Below are 15281 nucleotides of genomic sequence, written 5' to 3'. Positions count from 1 at the left end.
TGAGTTTCAAATCCAGACGGATATAGTTCACAGAGACGGTTTGATTTGTTTTTTCAGCATGTAATTTACGCAGAACTGCAAACATGCCTAGGCCTTTAAATTAGTTCTATCTATGAATTCGATATGATTGCACTTTTTCTTTTTAACTCGTACTTCATATAATATCATAATATTATACATTTCTCAGTTTATCTTCTTAATTAGATTAACATAATAAATACAAACTTTTTCTTTTCATTGGACCAACACTTTAGGCACTCATGTTTCTCATTCATTCATTCATTCTACTCTACCTTGGGTTAGCATTTCAACTTAACTATCCTTCTTCTTCTTCTCTAACTCTTCTTCCTTTTCACTATCTAAGTGAACTGAATTCCCTTCCTTGATGACTTTTCTAGCTTCTTATATGATTAAGTTACAAAACTAGCGAGGAAATCCCAAATCAATATTAACCATGCTTAAATTTCTAATATGTATATTAATATACACCTCTATAAATACATAAATATTCATTCCCAAGTAATAATTTTATCACAACATAAATATACACAATCATCTTAATTAGGAACTTAGGATCTAATTACTAGTATACAAAAGAAAGAACTAGTATTTCTTCATCAATTAAACCAACTATCATGGAAGCTAGATTGATAAGAAACCATGACAAGTAACAAAACAATAACAGCTGCAACAATCCACGGAGACGCACCTTCGGACGAAAGATTATGAGTTCTTCGTCTACGATCGTATGCTGAACGAGCGAATAAACGTTCGGGATTTTCGATAGTAGATAACCAATGAACAGCTAGAAGTAAGATTATAGGTGTAGCTTTAAATACCCAACTTAATTGTTCCTCAGTTTCTTCAACAAGATCTTCATAAGAAAAGTACCAAGAAAAACCAAGAAAGATTGAAATAACAGCAAGTATGAAAAGTACAGGATATGGCAGAGGACTCAAAGTAAATGCTTCAAAAATTGAAGAAGTTTGGGTTCTCTTTCTATAAGCCATTTATTTCACACAAAGAAAACAAGAAAGGGAAGAAAAAGAATAAGGGTATTTGGAATTTGGCTAACTTTAGGCACCAAAACAATTCAAGTATTTATATTGAAACAGGTTGCTTGGTTTAGTATGTTAACAGCTAGGAAACTTAACTGTCTTGAATATATCGTCACCGTTGGATCACTATCTTCATCTAAACGATGATATAGAAAAAGTTATTTTAAGAAAACGGACTACTAGAACAAAATAACGTCCGATTATTCAGAAACAATTTTTCAATTTTGTTGTTTTTACTTGTTTTATATACACCTTTTTGTTCTTTCCTCTTCAAATCGCGACAAAATTTTCCTCTTTCTTCTTGCCTTGTTTCTGTAATACCACATTCAGACGTAAAAATGTATTCAATTTAACCGTTTTTTTAGCACTACATATTGACTTAAATTTAAGGGATGTCAAAATATAGATATGAAGGTTTCAAGGGCTAAATTTTGAAAAAAGTTGAGTGGTTGTTTATAATGCCAAGTTCACACGATTAGGATGGAAAATTGTAGGACCTTATTAGAACATTCAATAATTCGCTGAAAAGGCAATGAGATGTAATAGAGGCGGTCGATTTGATTAGTGAGAAATCTTAATAAAAGGGATTTGGTCGGAGTAGGTATGGGTTAACATCCAGTGTTAATTGTACTCCAAGACCTCATGGGCCCTCTTTCTTCATCTCATTTTGTTCATTATATGTTACTTCCATTTATTTCGTGTTATTTACTTATAATTTTGCAGAATTCATGTGTTTCTTTCGTGATTCTCTATAATATGTTTCCTTGGTCATTTGGATCAAGTCCATTTGATGGATTCGAAAGTGAAGTTCTCAAGTCCACCTCGCGAAATGAAAAAGCCGCAAGAGGTCAACCCGCGCTAGCAGATACCCACCCGGATGCCAGGATTAGTCTCTCAATAAGGTAAAATAAACGAACCCCTCCGTCCAAGATCAATGGTGAGATCCATCCACGTTTGGGTTACAAAAAAAGATGGTGTGAGTGAGTCTTAGGGGTGAACCAATTGGCCGAACCAAATCAAGTCGAACCGAATAGATGGTATACCAGAATTGCTAAGGCACTACCGGATTTGCTAAGGCCAACCCAACTTATGGTGATGGTAAATTCCATAGGCGCCCAAGTTAGTGAGGGTGTATGATCTCCTACAACTTGATTTGCAAATGTAAAAATTCAAACTATGGGAAATTTAAGAATGTAAAGCTGTTATCACCTCAGCTTCTATAATAAATAAAAAAGAGAGTACAATCACATGTATGAATGCATTGAGTGTTGATCTTTACTGTAAAAGAAAGGTGAGGAAGAAGAAGAAGAAAGGTGAAGAAGAAGGAGGAGGAGATGAAGAAGAAAGGTGAAGGTGAAGAAGAAGAAGAACCTTCTTAGGTAGCAGCAATAACTTAGATAATCAGAGAGTATCAACCCCTTAGTGAGTACTTCTTCCCTGTAAATGCTTGAAACTTTGGTTCTTCTTTCTTTTCAGTCGGCTCTTGTTTCTTTTCCTTACCCTGAGCCTATAGGACACACAACATGAAGAAAACTAAGTTGGGATTCAATCAATGACAAGATCAATTCTCCTATAAATCGCATTAACCAAAAGCAATAGAAGTTTACCACTGGTGTTCCTTGCGGAGTTGGTTTTGCATTTGAACCAAAAACTAGCTTTCCCTGAGGTTGTCTAGAAGGCGTGCTTTGTGATGGTGATCCTGCCGTAATTTTTCCACTTGCAGTACTCGACATTGGTCGTTTGTCTTTAGACCCGCTGGAAGTTAATGGAGTAGGCTCCTGTTTCAATGGTTTCCCATCCAAACGTCTCCCCGCACCAGTAAACGGGTTGAATTTCGGCTCTTCCTCAACTGGAGCCTCTTGAACTATAGAAGCGCAAAAAATCTTAGTGAGACCAGACAGATATTATTCAGCAAGCAGAAGATAATGGAGAGAATAGCTAAGAGGAAAATCGAGGAACAGACCTTCTGATGTTGCCTTGCTTGAAGGAATAGAGTGGGTAGGTCGTTCAGGCTCTTTATAATCAAGAGGTGGTGCAAAGTCGACTTCACAATCTGTTTCGATAATACTTATGGCAGTTGCAGGTTTTGATTCTACGATATCTATGTAATACTTCTTATTGTTATATGCTACCATAATGCTATCTCCAGTGGTCAAGCAGGAAAAGTTCCTCAATGTCGTCTCCAAACTATAAATAGAAGAGGAAGGAAATACTTAGCTAACTCGTCTAGCGTATATGTAATAATGACATTTACTGTAGTACATGGAATCATGAAACAGCTAAAAACATATGAAGATAACGCAGTTTTAATCATACAAAATTGGCAGGACTGTCGAGGACCATCCATCTTCTGCTAAAACCACATTACTCACTTTTTACCTTCCGCTACTAATAGATCAATAAAATGTTATCATCGTGACTTCTACAAAGGGCCAAAACTTTCGGTTTCAGGAAATCATCAGCATAGACGGGATGGTGGCTGGTGCTCTAGAAACCCCAGTTCTACGAAATGGCGCTAAGCCTGGTTTTGTAGTTCATATGCAGGATTTTCAGGAATTTGAGTTTCAAATATATTGCAGAACCACTCCTGTAATTTCCATTTGAAAGTATTCCAGTCTACAAGTACTTGATGACGTGTGACAGCAGATAAAACGAAGAAGGAAAAACAGAAAGATGGAAATACCGTAAATCATAATGATCAAGAAAAAAAGAAAGAGAATATCTCGAACAACCTAATCTTGAGATGATTATTCACTTTAATTTTTTTTTCTTCAGATCAGCAAACCAGTTTGACGGCATAGGCACAAGAAGCATACTCACATGGCTTTGGGGTTAGATATATCTAAGAAGTCCTTTGTGTGCGGCTGCAGTTTCACGTATGTTCCCTTTGGAAGAGTTACATTTTTCACACGGACAGTGTCTCCCTCTTGTAAGAGCATGTTTTCCATCATCTAGAGGCAAAATATTTGAAATAAAAATAAGATGCCTATAAGAGAAATTTAACACTTTTCTTCAAACACATAAAAAACTATTATATGCCTACCCAGTATGGCATGTAGATCATGCCTTCTTCAGCAATGAACTCCAACACACCACAATGTGAGACTCGCTCAGTAGCAGCATTACGAAGTTCAAACAACATTGGGTAATCGATATGAAGAGATGCTGCAGAATGAATAATTAGGAATGACTATCCAAATTTTAAATCATGACGGATTGAGCTATAAACAAATATAGTAAGAAGAATCCTTACCAAGTCGATCAAGTGCTGATGGCGGCATTATAACTAAAAAAGCATTTAAAGGGATAAGGTCAATAAAAGTACAAAATAAAGAAGGCACAAAAGAAAGTGCAAGAGACAGCAAGAAAATAATCAAGAAATAAATTGATTCCAGGTAGAGGATGGAAAGTCAACATACTTTTATCGCCACTTTCCAACTGTGGCTGCAGAGTGAAAGAAACCACGTAATTAATGTCGAAGCTATAAAATAATCGGAAAGAACAAACATAACAAAACAAAACATAGATTCTACAATGCATCTCAAGTTTTCAAACCAAACCTAAAAGCAGATAAATCTTAGTTCATTCCTAATCAATATTAACATATATTGGTAATACTAAAGTATATACTATGAGAAAGGATTTCAACCTTGTCAATAAAAGATGCAGGGTAACAACGGTAAGTCTGCTCAAATGATGTTCCATGATACCCATACCCTTCAAAAAACTGCAACCAACAAAAACAAATACATAAAAGTAAATCTTTTTGTTATACATTAAATCCACCCTTTAACACAAGCAGGAAACTTAGAGATAACGAAACAAAATGTCGAAAGAAATTACGCAGTAAAACGTATTAAACACGCCGAACTTTTGAAGTACAATCATGGAATACTTCATTCAATCATAACATAAAGTTAGAATCTATATATATCAAGCAGGAACGAACATTGGGTATTTTTGAAAAATCTGATATTGGAAGTTTAGAATGATAGAAATTGAAAAGGGAGTATGTTCATTGCCTACCATTGTCCCTGATTTAAATGAGGTGGAGCTTTATCGCCTTTCAAATGCTTCCTGGAAGTAGGTTTACAAGAACAAATCAAATACCCGAAATTAACCAAAGCAATAATGATTAGCGATGCTAAATTTTGAGAACCAACAAATAAATAGTAACCAAGTTCATAGTTATACAAAAAATGCTTCTGCCAAGCAAGTACTGATCTAACCTATATACCTTTCACATACAAAAACAATATCAAAACCCTAAAATTCAATTAGAATTACCCATCAGAGAGTTTACTTCTACTAGCTTATTTGATCAAACAAATAAATAACGAATGATTAATAAATCAATTCTACTCATAATTAAGCTCTCAACTAAAACCCTAATTGACTAATTCCGATTGAAAAAAAAAAAGCAATCGAACAAGAAAAATACATATAATATGATGCTCAAGAACTTACCCTAAATTTGGTGAAGACGACGACGGAGGGTTGACGAGGCTTTTTTATGATAAAAGGAAGAAATAGATTTCGAAGAGAAACTGGGTATATATTTGGTTTGGTGATGAAGGAATCCCTGGAGAGGGACAACGCAAAAAGGCTATAATGCGCTGATGTGCGCAGGATACTACTATAATCTAATCGGACTGGGCTTGCTTGAGTAACTGGGTTAGCCTCCGTCAACGAGATTTTAGACGCTAGGAAGTTCTAAAGGCGCCAGCCTCTTGCAACGGCTACAGGCGCCAATTACTTGTGGAGAACTTGAAAAATTTGGGATCTTGGAGCACCTTTAATATTGCGGCCGTTGTTTCGATAAAGAGGGGTGATGGATAGAGACATCTGAGGATATTCATAGACAATACTTTCAGGACATTGTAAGACATGAATCTACAAACAAGGTATTTGTAGACATTTCAAGCATGGGTCTATATGCAAAATGTATGGTAAATATTTCAAGACATTGAGTCTACCGACGTAATATCTTGTATATATTGTGTCACTCAAGACATTAATTCCATAGATAAAAGTGTAATTAACATTTTTCAAGACATAACACGAGAGTGTAATTAACATTTTTCAAGACATTATTTGAAAACTGGATATTTGGCCTTATTTGACGTTTTACGTAATTGTTGTTATCTTCAGGCAGATTTGAACTCGAGGGGGTTCAACTTACATGAGCCGATCTCCGTACTTTGAGCCTCTGGCCATAGCAGAGTGCAGGTTGCGAAACTGACTCAGATTCACCTTCCTTCTCGCCTCGAGGCAGAGCAGGTTCAAATGCGGAGCTAATTTCTCTTATTCCGACACCAAACCAGGATTCTTATCAGAATTGATTCACATTTACCTCTTCGCTTCCCTCTGAGTCAGCGCAAGGTTTAAGGTGCTTAGGATGTTCGTGTTGACCTCCCAAGTCCAAACTTAAGTGGCAGAATGCACCTCCCTGGTGGCTTCAACAAGGGTTTGCTTACTTGTGATCTCGGCAAATCTTTTGACTTATTGACTTTATCAAGTTGGTTAGTTGGACAATATTTGGAAGACATTCTCTTTCCAGGATCTTTCACATTTTGGAAGACACTCTCTCTTCCAGATCTTCCCGAGTCTACTCTAGAAAAACACTCAAACATGTTTAAATGTCCATAAAACTAAATGTCTACAGATGCCTGTGATATTATCTCCTAAACCAATGCCCTGGACATTGAAAGACATTTTTAATGCCCCAAGGCCCAAACTAAGAGCAAATCCAATGGGGAGGAGTCCCGGGCCCTTAATTCAAATTAAGGGCCCGGGACACCCCATCCTCCCCATTGGAGTCCCGCCGGTCCCGGGCGGAGGGCGGAACCAAATAAGGGGCGGCCCCTTATTAGGGGCCGGCCCTTTGATTCCCAAGGGACCGTTGGGGATCCCCAACGGTCACCTTGGGGATCAAATCCCACCGTTGGATCACATCCAACGGTGGGATTATTTTTATTTTTATTTTATTTTTTTGTAAAAATAAAATAAAAATAAATAAAAAAAACTCATTAATTTAAAAACTTAAAAATTCATTAAAAAACTTAAAAAAACTTAAACTTAAAATAATCCAACACATTAATTCAAAAACTTAAAGAACTTAAACTTAAAAGATCTATTCCTTGTCGTTAGTTCTCGTATTCCACACGTGCTCAACAAGATCTGCCTTCAACCGGGTGTGAATGTCAATGTCTCTCATAATCGCTTCATGACCGAGTTGTCGATTACGATCTACCATTCGATGACCCGAAACAGAACCAACATGACGAGTACGTTTTTGTTTAGCATTCCTTCTCGTTTGTTGTAACATTAAGAGATCATCATCATCTCTTTCTTCATCCCATGCATCTTGTTCAACCATCATGTTGAATAAAAAAGAACAGTGTTCCATTTTAGAAAAGATAAAGGGTATAGGAAGAGAGTTTGATAAGTTTGTAGACAAAGAAGAAATGAAATTGATTTGAGTTTGTAGAGAAAGAGTTGTATTTATAGAGAAAAAAAGTTGATAAAAAATTTAATATGGTGGTTGGAAGAGTAAAAAAGAAATAAATTCAAAATTCAAAATTCAAATTTAAGGGCCCTGGGACCGCTCCCCATTGGAGCTGATTTTGAGGGTCTGAGCCCGGGCCCTTAAATTTGAATGAAAAGGTGAATTAAGGGCCCTGGGACCGGGACTCATTGGACTTGCTCTAACACCCCAGATATTGGGGACACTTCAAGTATCCCAAACCAATGGCCAACATTAAGAGACATTTGAAATACCCAAATCAATACCCAGACATTTGATTTTTCTTTTCTTGTGATGTATGTGACAATGGCTTACCACAAAATAACATTGGCAATGGCACATAAGTGTTCAACAATTTTCTTTCAAATGGTTTTCTAAGTTCCTTCACCTCCAAAATTCATCATTGGAAGCTTTTACTTCATCAGAACTTCTATCTATCTAGTTGGTGGTCGTCTTCTTTTAGTGCACATATTTGTATACAATTGTCGATATCATGTATAATAAAAATACATAAGCATCCTCTAAGCCCTCCAACGTTATAGGGTTTCGATTTTAGTAACTAACAAAATCGAAGTAGACTTTATGAACAGACGGAAATAAAGAGCCCCACTTGCAAGGGCACCTTCAGCACCTTAAAACTACAAATACAATGATGTGGACCACTTTGAACAGAGAAAACCTTCAGCACCTTAAAACTACAAATACATATTCTTTTTTTTTTTTTTTGATGAAGGTACAAATACATATTCTTTCTCATGATTTGTTCATTTCCACATCATGGAATATAAGAGTATAATTACTACGATCAATATTTATTTCTACACATGTCCATATAGCTCTGAGGTCAACAAGGAAAAATGAGAACCTCGTCGTCTGTCGAAAGTAATATTTAGCCGAGAAAGCATGTTTACCTGTCAAAAACCTCCGCTTTCAACCTACAACTTGACAACTGGGATCTTCCAGGATAAATATGATCAAACACAATAGAAAAATGAAGATGTGCCCAATTTGGGTGATTATGTATAGGGATGAACATGGAAAGTTCTCATGTTTTCGTGGAATGACTATTCATCCCAAACTTTCCTTCACTAACACCTGCGTTTGGCTGAGCTTGTCTTGATGATGGAACTGGAAACTCTTCATCTTCGATCATCTCTCCTACTTGAGCCCAATCTTCATTTGCTGCTACAGAGTTCAGTTATGAAAGAATAAAAACGAAAAAGACATAAGTTTCGTTTAGTACTCGAACATGGAAGTTCGAGCTTCGACATGATCTCCAACTACAAGAAAAAGCTCAGACTAGTAAAACCATCATAGTCACATACCCCATAAATCTGTAATGCTTAACTCAAGATCCGACATAAACCAATAATCATCGCCAATCTGCATCCAAAGTGAACCATTATTAGTGTGTGAGAATAATCACACATAGACAAAGGGTAATCTCATAACCGAAAATATGTTGTCTAGGCCCTCTCCACTAATTGCCAATTGGTTGAGTCCACAAACTTAACATAATGTGCAGACAAATTAAGTACTTACAAAAGCCTCGTAATGTACTTACATTAGCATCTGAAGGAACGATTTTCTGGATCATAGTCGTAGATCCTGGAGAGCATAATGAATCTGAGAGTATATTTTGATTTTGATCTTGCCCTGGCTGGGATAAACACTCTCCATCTTGGAGTTTTCGAGAAACTGTAGTTTCATTTTTGTAATTTCTAGTCTCCACGGGTGAATGATTTGAGCAGCTTCTCTTAACAATTATATCCTCGGGCCCACCTTGGTACTTGCTGCAACCATTTTGAAAAGTCATCATGATAAAATGATAAACAGAGGACACTGGCGGTACAGTTTCCCTCTATCATGGCGTTTGTTTTTTCCCATTGTCTGAATCTGAGTCATCTGAAAATGAATCTTAGTACAAACTTATTTCCGACTCAAATGGACTTAAATCAGCCCTAGTCAGAAAACAAAATGAGTCGGACAAAAACAAACATTCTAGAATCTGACTCCAGTCAATTCAGATCTTGAATCAGTTTTCAGATCTGAAGAAGGGAAAAAACAAACACCTCTTACTGGAAAATACCTCACTAAGTACAAATCAATTGGTCCTGTGGTACTTCTAACTATTATTCGGAATTGCTTCTGTGAGTAATTAACATCCTGTCCATAAAGATAAACAGACAATCAGATATCCTTCAAATAATTTTGAGGAAATCCCATGTTTCACATATAACTCACCTCATCGGGATCTGGGACTTCAAGAGAACTTGCCTGTGGAGCTTTTATTGCAATAAGTGTAGAATCCTGTCAGCAAAAAACAAAAGAAGCATAAAGATTCATAACAAAGTTGGCAGCATTTACAAAAAGAAAGATTATCGAAGATAATGGTGATATACAAAACGGGGCACCTCATAGCATGGAAGGCTCGTTATATCTTTTTCCGTTAAGAAGAGAAACCTGAATATAGTGCACAAATCAGTCAGGTATACCTTCAAAACACTATATTGAGCCACAAACATAAAGAAAGAAAGGAGTAATAAAGATACCTTTGACTGCTTTCATCTGCACCCAAAGTCCTCAGTCTTTCTTGCTTTTCTCTAAACAAGCACCATCATTTTAGCATAATTACCCCAAAAGAAGCTAAGAACATACATTTCGTTGAAAAACAAACCTTATCTCAAAGTCAAGTCTGCGTTCTTCATCGTATAATCTTTCTATCTCGGCCTGTCAACAAAGTAGAAGAATCCGTAACTTAGGAGCACTGAAATATAGTAGGTCAAGTTACTTCATATTCATAAAGCCTCGTTCCTACCTAGCAGAACTAAAAGCAACACGTAAATTGAATCTGGTCTTATGTAAATTGAATCTGGTCTTATGTATGCATGACGATGTCAAAACAACAAATTCACTACCAGTATTTTCACTATGTGCGTTAGCTTTCATTATCTCAATCCATAATAGCTTAAGAGTTAAAACAATGTGATTTTCTCCTCCCATACCTTTCTAGTCGATAATTGGATGTCCTTATGAGCCTAAAAGGAAGCCTAAAAGAGACAAATGATGTCCTAAATAATACCGGATTCAATTGTTTCGCACTTGATTGAATATCTTTTCAAATCCACAACTCTGAGAATTCAGCATGAAAAAATTCTATTCATATTGAGAAACAAATCAGAATTTCTCTGATGTCCAAAGTACAAACTTCAATCGATTTAGCTTGCCATCTGTGACATTAAACCAATGTGTATCGTTCCAGGTGACTGAATTGCCAAAGGTACAACTAAGAAGTAACACATAGGTATCAAACATACAGTTTTACTACGAAAGTACCTTAAGTTTAGAAGCTACATCATCCATCTCTGACGGCCTTCCCATATCCACTCCCCTGATTTTGAATTCCCAATGTAGTAGTGATTGCAGAAAAAGAATGAAAGAAGATATATATATATATATATATATATATATATATATATATATATATATATTAAATTATTAATATTCTTACTTCCAGCGTATGTTGTTCTTCGACGTTTTCTCTATAAGATTTATTCCCTCAAGGACGTTGGTAATATCATATATTCTCCTCTTTTGTACCTGTAAAACCATATCAACGTAAAAGTTTGTTAATACTATGATATTTTATCGATCAGCTTTCAGATACTGTGATGGATGACACCATCCTTAGCAAAAGAAATGACAAGTCAGCAAAAATTGATAGACCAGAGGAGACCTATTCTTTTCTAGGTATCTCTAATGTTAAATTTTGTGATTCATCAATGGTAGCATCACACGTGGAAAGTGTATTTCTGCACCTACTATAGCTGAACAGGCGGAAATGTTACATGTCGGGGGGCGGGGGGACTATTTAAAGAATATTTACCTCCAAAATATCAGCAGTTCTGTTAAGATCAAGGGTTCCATCCTTAGCCTCCAGGATCAGGTTAATGAATTTCTTTGTCAATAGGCCTGCATGGACATTATATACACATCCTCTCGTAACCTGATGAAAACATATGCAAACAAAAAAGAAGCGCACATAATAAACCTAGAACTCTTTCCTTAGATTGAATTACCTAAAGAACTGTCATATCGACAGCTACTAGTTGGTGTCAGAATATCGGAAGAGGGCCCTGCAATCAGGCAAAACTCAAAACCAGTTATTAGGTTCTTTTCCAGTAGTAACTAACTAAGAAAAAACATAATATGTACAAGAGCTTAATGAGAAAATGCAAGACAAATACCACCATTTGATTGAGATGTCTGAGGTCCAGATCTAGAATTTTTTGAAGCACTTGATCTGCTGTAGCGCTTAATAGATGAAGCTGGTGCAGTTCGAACTGAGCAGTTAACTGCTTCAGTATGTCCCTGGCTCGGTGTCCATTCACCGCCCCGGTAACTCATGTAACTTGTGCCTGCTACAGGTGTAAGCTGACCATCAGCTGCCTCTGAATGCCCTTGATTAGCTGCCCAATTACCAGTCTCGGCACAGTCCTGTTTCTCATTTCTTTGCTTGAACTACAAAAACAAATAAATATATAAATGTATCAAACTTTTAGAAGTAAGCAGGCTGCTGCCTCAGAAAAAAATCAGATAGTAAGAGAAACAAAGGCAGATAATACATAGGTAGCTAACAAGAAATTATTCCCGAATGTAGATTAACTGTCACTTTCTAACAATAGTTCCAAGTATATCAATATGAAGTTTCATTGTTTTTGTCTCATGGATCTCGTCAAGCAATATTACTCGGGTGAGATTGAAATTTAGAACTGCCACAGCAACATAGCATGCATAGATTGTCTTCCTACATCGTTCTCCCAACTTAAAAGAACTATTGTCTTTGATGTCAATTCACCCTTCTGTAGCCACCAGATTGTTTTGATCACTCACCACTATAATTCTATAATTCATTTGCCAATCAGAACATACTTCGTCTAGGCCTTCTAACCTTCACAGTGTGAAAAGCTTACTTATTCGATAGTCGCCAAACAAGAGCACTCGGCATAAAAGGTTGGTCTTCCTATAAAATGTTTTTATTGGAGGGTTACAGGATAAAACGCACTGGGTCTTCAACATTACCGGATTCATACTACAGTGCATTTGCATCCCTCTGACGGTGATACGTAACTAAACTAGTCCAAACACATTTGCTCGTAGTGCTGCACATATGCAAGTGCAGATTCTAACAATGGGCACCACGAGACAACGATACTCATGATACCTGTTAATTCAAATTGCGTAGCACTCCAACGATACACATTCACACTATATATAATCTCATTTTATGGGATATGAGAAACTCAAGTTGCTTGGTCAGTATATTAGTATAATGGTGTTGCCTCTCGTGTAGACATTGAGGTTCGAACCTTGTTCGGTTTAGAGTGTACCCAAGCTCTAATCAAAGCCTTTTTTTAGCTCCAGCAGAGGCACATCATCCCCCTTTAGCCACATAGTTCCCATTTTCTACTTCATCGCTCTTTCACTCTAAATAGATCCTTTACAGAATCAAACTTACCCGGTCAGATAGAACTTGAGTTGAAACCAAATTGCTATCGATTTGGGTACGCAATTAAACTAATATTTGACGAATTTGCGAAGCCATGTCAAAAGTATGTTTGGGGAACCAAAAGATAGCCCACATACACTAAGGGAGAAAAAGAAAACTATAGTAACAGGTGAGTGTGGAAGAAAGGGGAGAAGGAATTGTAGTTTTAAAGTCCAATTTAGTACTAGAGGTTCACAGTAAGCAGAATGGCCAAGATAATACTATCCACTGGCCTAAAAACAAAGAATTGACTTCAAGATCAGGTTAAGAAGCAAATGCATGAGATCTATCACGATGAATCCAGTTTGTTCATCATGCCAAATAACAAAAGCTAATGAACCAATGACATCAAGAACATTACTTGCATAAAGTTCATAAACTAGATTACTCTATGATGTTATTTATCAGAAAACTGGACTGGACCATCAATTATATTACTAAAAGAAAACAATTTAAAGGAGAAAAAGCTGAAATGACCTAACAAAAATTAAAAAAAGTAAGAGAGAGCTGAACATAATTGAAATATAAAACATTAAATGAAAATCAAACCACATTAGAAAACCTAATATGACTTACTGGAGTGAAGAAAGGTCCTCCAGCTAGTGGTTTCCCGCCAGGAGCGGTGGTGGTGGTAGTAGGAGGGAAAGGATGGTGAGAGTCAAAAGGAAAGGGAGAAGAAGTGAGAGGTGAAGAAGAGAAAGGAGGAGTTTTTGGAGAAGAAAAAGGGAATCGAGAATCGGCGTGAGATTGGGGATTGAATTTGAATTGGGGATTATTATTATTATTATTAGATGGAGGAGGAATTGAACCTTGTTTAGAAACCGACATGAGGAAGAATTAAGAAGTAGAACAAAAATGGAAGGTTGGGGGAGATCAGGTAGTGAGAGAGAAAATAGAGTAGAGGAGGAATTAAGGAAGAGGAGGGGGGGGAAAGGGAGGGAAAGACAGAATGAACGAGTATGACACACTCCCACCCCCCAACAAGCACAAAAAATAGAGAGAGAAAGAGAGAGAGAGAGAGAGAGAGAGAGAGAGAGAGAGAGAGAGAGAGAGAGAGAGAGAGAGAGAGATTGAAACGCGAAACTGATTTTGGTAGTAGTAGTACACGTCACTCACTCCCAGTCCCAGCAGCGGGAATGACATGCCTGCGTGCTCTTTCGAATCTACTCTTTAACTCGCTTCAACCCCCTTCTCTTGCCTGCCTTTAGCCACACCTTCAAATGGGCAACACAAATATCAACACACATGGGCTTAAAAGCCCAACCAATTCGACCCAATAAAATTTAAACCCACACGAATTAAGCCTAAATTAGTCAAACCCAAATGGATTCGGTCCAAAGGAGTCAAGCCAGACCAAAGACTAGTGTGAGCTCATGCCCCAACCTAGTGTGAGCAAGATTTTCTTGGGGACATTGCATCTGAAGTTCCTGACCCATATTGAACGACTTTATGGGCAACCTAGTGGTCAAAGAGACATACAAAATGACACGTTGGGAGAAGCCATTGAATTTTATCATACCAAATTGGGGGTCAACCACAGGTCGAAGGATGATGCGGCTGGCTCCCATTGGTCGAGCCAAATCTCTCTCCACATGGACCGACCAACGGGAGTTAGCCACATTAGTTTTCGGCTTGTTGTTGTCATATAATTTCAGGCCAGATAGCATTTCTGTTTTTCTTAATTTTTTGAGCCAAGGTAACAAATTTGCCTAATGTTGTAAGTAGTAGTTTTTATTCACTTTCTTCGTAGGACTCACATTAATCCTATACGAGATAATTTATAACTAATAAGTGTTTGTTCAATATAGTGTTTATTTATTTCAACAAAAAAAAAAATATAGTGTTTATTTTATGCAAGCAAACATTTTTAGAACTTGAAAATGCTTGAAGCCGTTTTTTGATAATGTAGCAAAATTAATGTTTTTGATTAACATATTGCTTGATTATAAACATTGAATGAAACTTGGAACTATAAAGCATAAGGAAAATATTCCTAGAAAGATCTGGGTCCTAATGATTTGCTAATTAATTGGTCAATGATAATAATGGAAGCAATTAATCAAAGATTTTGCAAATAGAGTTGTTGTATATTGATTGTCTATGATAAAAAAGAAAATAGAGCTAAGGATGAAACTTAAGTTAAGTAGGT

General features: G+C 36.8%; 3 protein-coding genes across 6 annotated transcripts; all 3 read right to left on the bottom strand.

Moving 5' to 3' along the window:
- Positions 1–442: 442 nt before the first annotated feature.
- On the bottom strand, positions 443–1060 carry LOC147533652 (uncharacterized). Its single transcript, XM_086648645.1, has one exon. It carries the CDS (start codon positions 1008–1010, stop codon positions 618–620), a length of 393 nt encoding a protein of 130 aa, XP_086504771.1. The 5' UTR covers positions 1011–1060; the 3' UTR covers positions 443–617.
- Positions 1061–2242: 1182 nt separating this feature from the next.
- LOC147533651 (ubiquitin fusion degradation protein 1 B-like) lies at positions 2243–5668 on the bottom strand. The gene is made up of 10 exons (XM_086647912.1): positions 5526–5668; positions 5085–5135; positions 4708–4785; positions 4478–4502; positions 4312–4344; positions 4102–4223; positions 3879–4009; positions 3022–3245; positions 2666–2922; positions 2243–2565 (listed from the first exon to the last, which is right to left on the bottom strand). Exons 2-10 carry the CDS (start codon positions 5085–5087, stop codon positions 2470–2472), a joined length of 969 nt encoding a protein of 322 aa, XP_086504038.1. The 5' UTR covers positions 5088–5135; positions 5526–5668; the 3' UTR covers positions 2243–2469.
- Positions 5669–8247: 2579 nt separating this feature from the next.
- LOC147533650 (transcription factor E2FB-like) lies at positions 8248–14237 on the bottom strand. 4 transcript variants are annotated; one of them, XM_086650366.1, is made up of 14 exons: positions 13709–14237; positions 11832–12105; positions 11664–11720; positions 11471–11556; positions 11096–11184; positions 10921–10975; positions 10262–10314; positions 10137–10187; positions 9999–10047; positions 9829–9894; positions 9674–9750; positions 9149–9377; positions 8910–8967; positions 8248–8766 (listed from the first exon to the last, which is right to left on the bottom strand). In XM_086650366.1, exons 1-14 carry the CDS (start codon positions 13958–13960, stop codon positions 8630–8632), a joined length of 1533 nt encoding a protein of 510 aa, XP_086506492.1. In that variant the 5' UTR covers positions 13961–14237; the 3' UTR covers positions 8248–8629. The 4 variants fall into 4 exon arrangements, with proteins under 4 accessions (XP_086506492.1, XP_086506490.1, XP_086506493.1 ...); XM_086650364.1 differs by having other exon boundaries at positions 8248–8769; positions 13709–14120; XM_086650367.1 differs by having other exon boundaries at positions 8248–8769; positions 11835–12105; positions 13709–14111.
- Between the last annotated feature and the right edge of the window lie 1044 nt (positions 14238–15281).

This window comes from Eschscholzia californica, unplaced genomic scaffold (assembly GCF_041429995.1).
Source record: "Eschscholzia californica isolate CP2 unplaced genomic scaffold, dmEscCali1.0.p SCAF_6, whole genome shotgun sequence".
NCBI classification, from domain to species: Eukaryota; Viridiplantae; Streptophyta; class Magnoliopsida; order Ranunculales; family Papaveraceae; genus Eschscholzia; species Eschscholzia californica.
The sequence above is the reverse complement of the archived record's forward strand: the minus strand, read 5'-3'. Positions and strand labels throughout refer to the sequence as shown.

Excerpts from the sequence above, each read along its gene's own strand:
- LOC147533652 (XM_086648645.1), bottom strand. The coding sequence starts at position 1,010 with ATGGCTTATAGAAAGAGAACCCAAACTTCTTCAATTTTTGAAGCATTT.
- LOC147533651 (XM_086647912.1), bottom strand. Across the intron at positions 4,503-4,707 it reads CTGCATCTTTTATTGACAAG|CCACAGTTGGAAAGTGGCGA; the intron begins GTTGAAATCCTT and ends TTCACTCTGCAG. Across the intron at positions 3,246-3,878 it reads ATATCTAACCCCAAAGCCAT|TTTGGAGACGACATTGAGGA; the intron begins GTGAGTATGCTT and ends TTCTATTTATAG.
- LOC147533650 (XM_086650364.1), bottom strand. The coding sequence starts at position 13,960 with ATGTCGGTTTCTAAACAAGGTTCAATTCCTCCTCCATCTAATAATAAT. Across the intron at positions 10,188-10,261 it reads AGACTTGACTTTGAGATAAG|AGAAAAGCAAGAAAGACTGA; the intron begins GTTTGTTTTTCA and ends GTGCTTGTTTAG. Across the intron at positions 8,770-8,909 it reads AAGCATTACAGATTTATGGG|CAGCAAATGAAGATTGGGCT; the intron begins GTATGTGACTAT and ends TGAACTCTGTAG.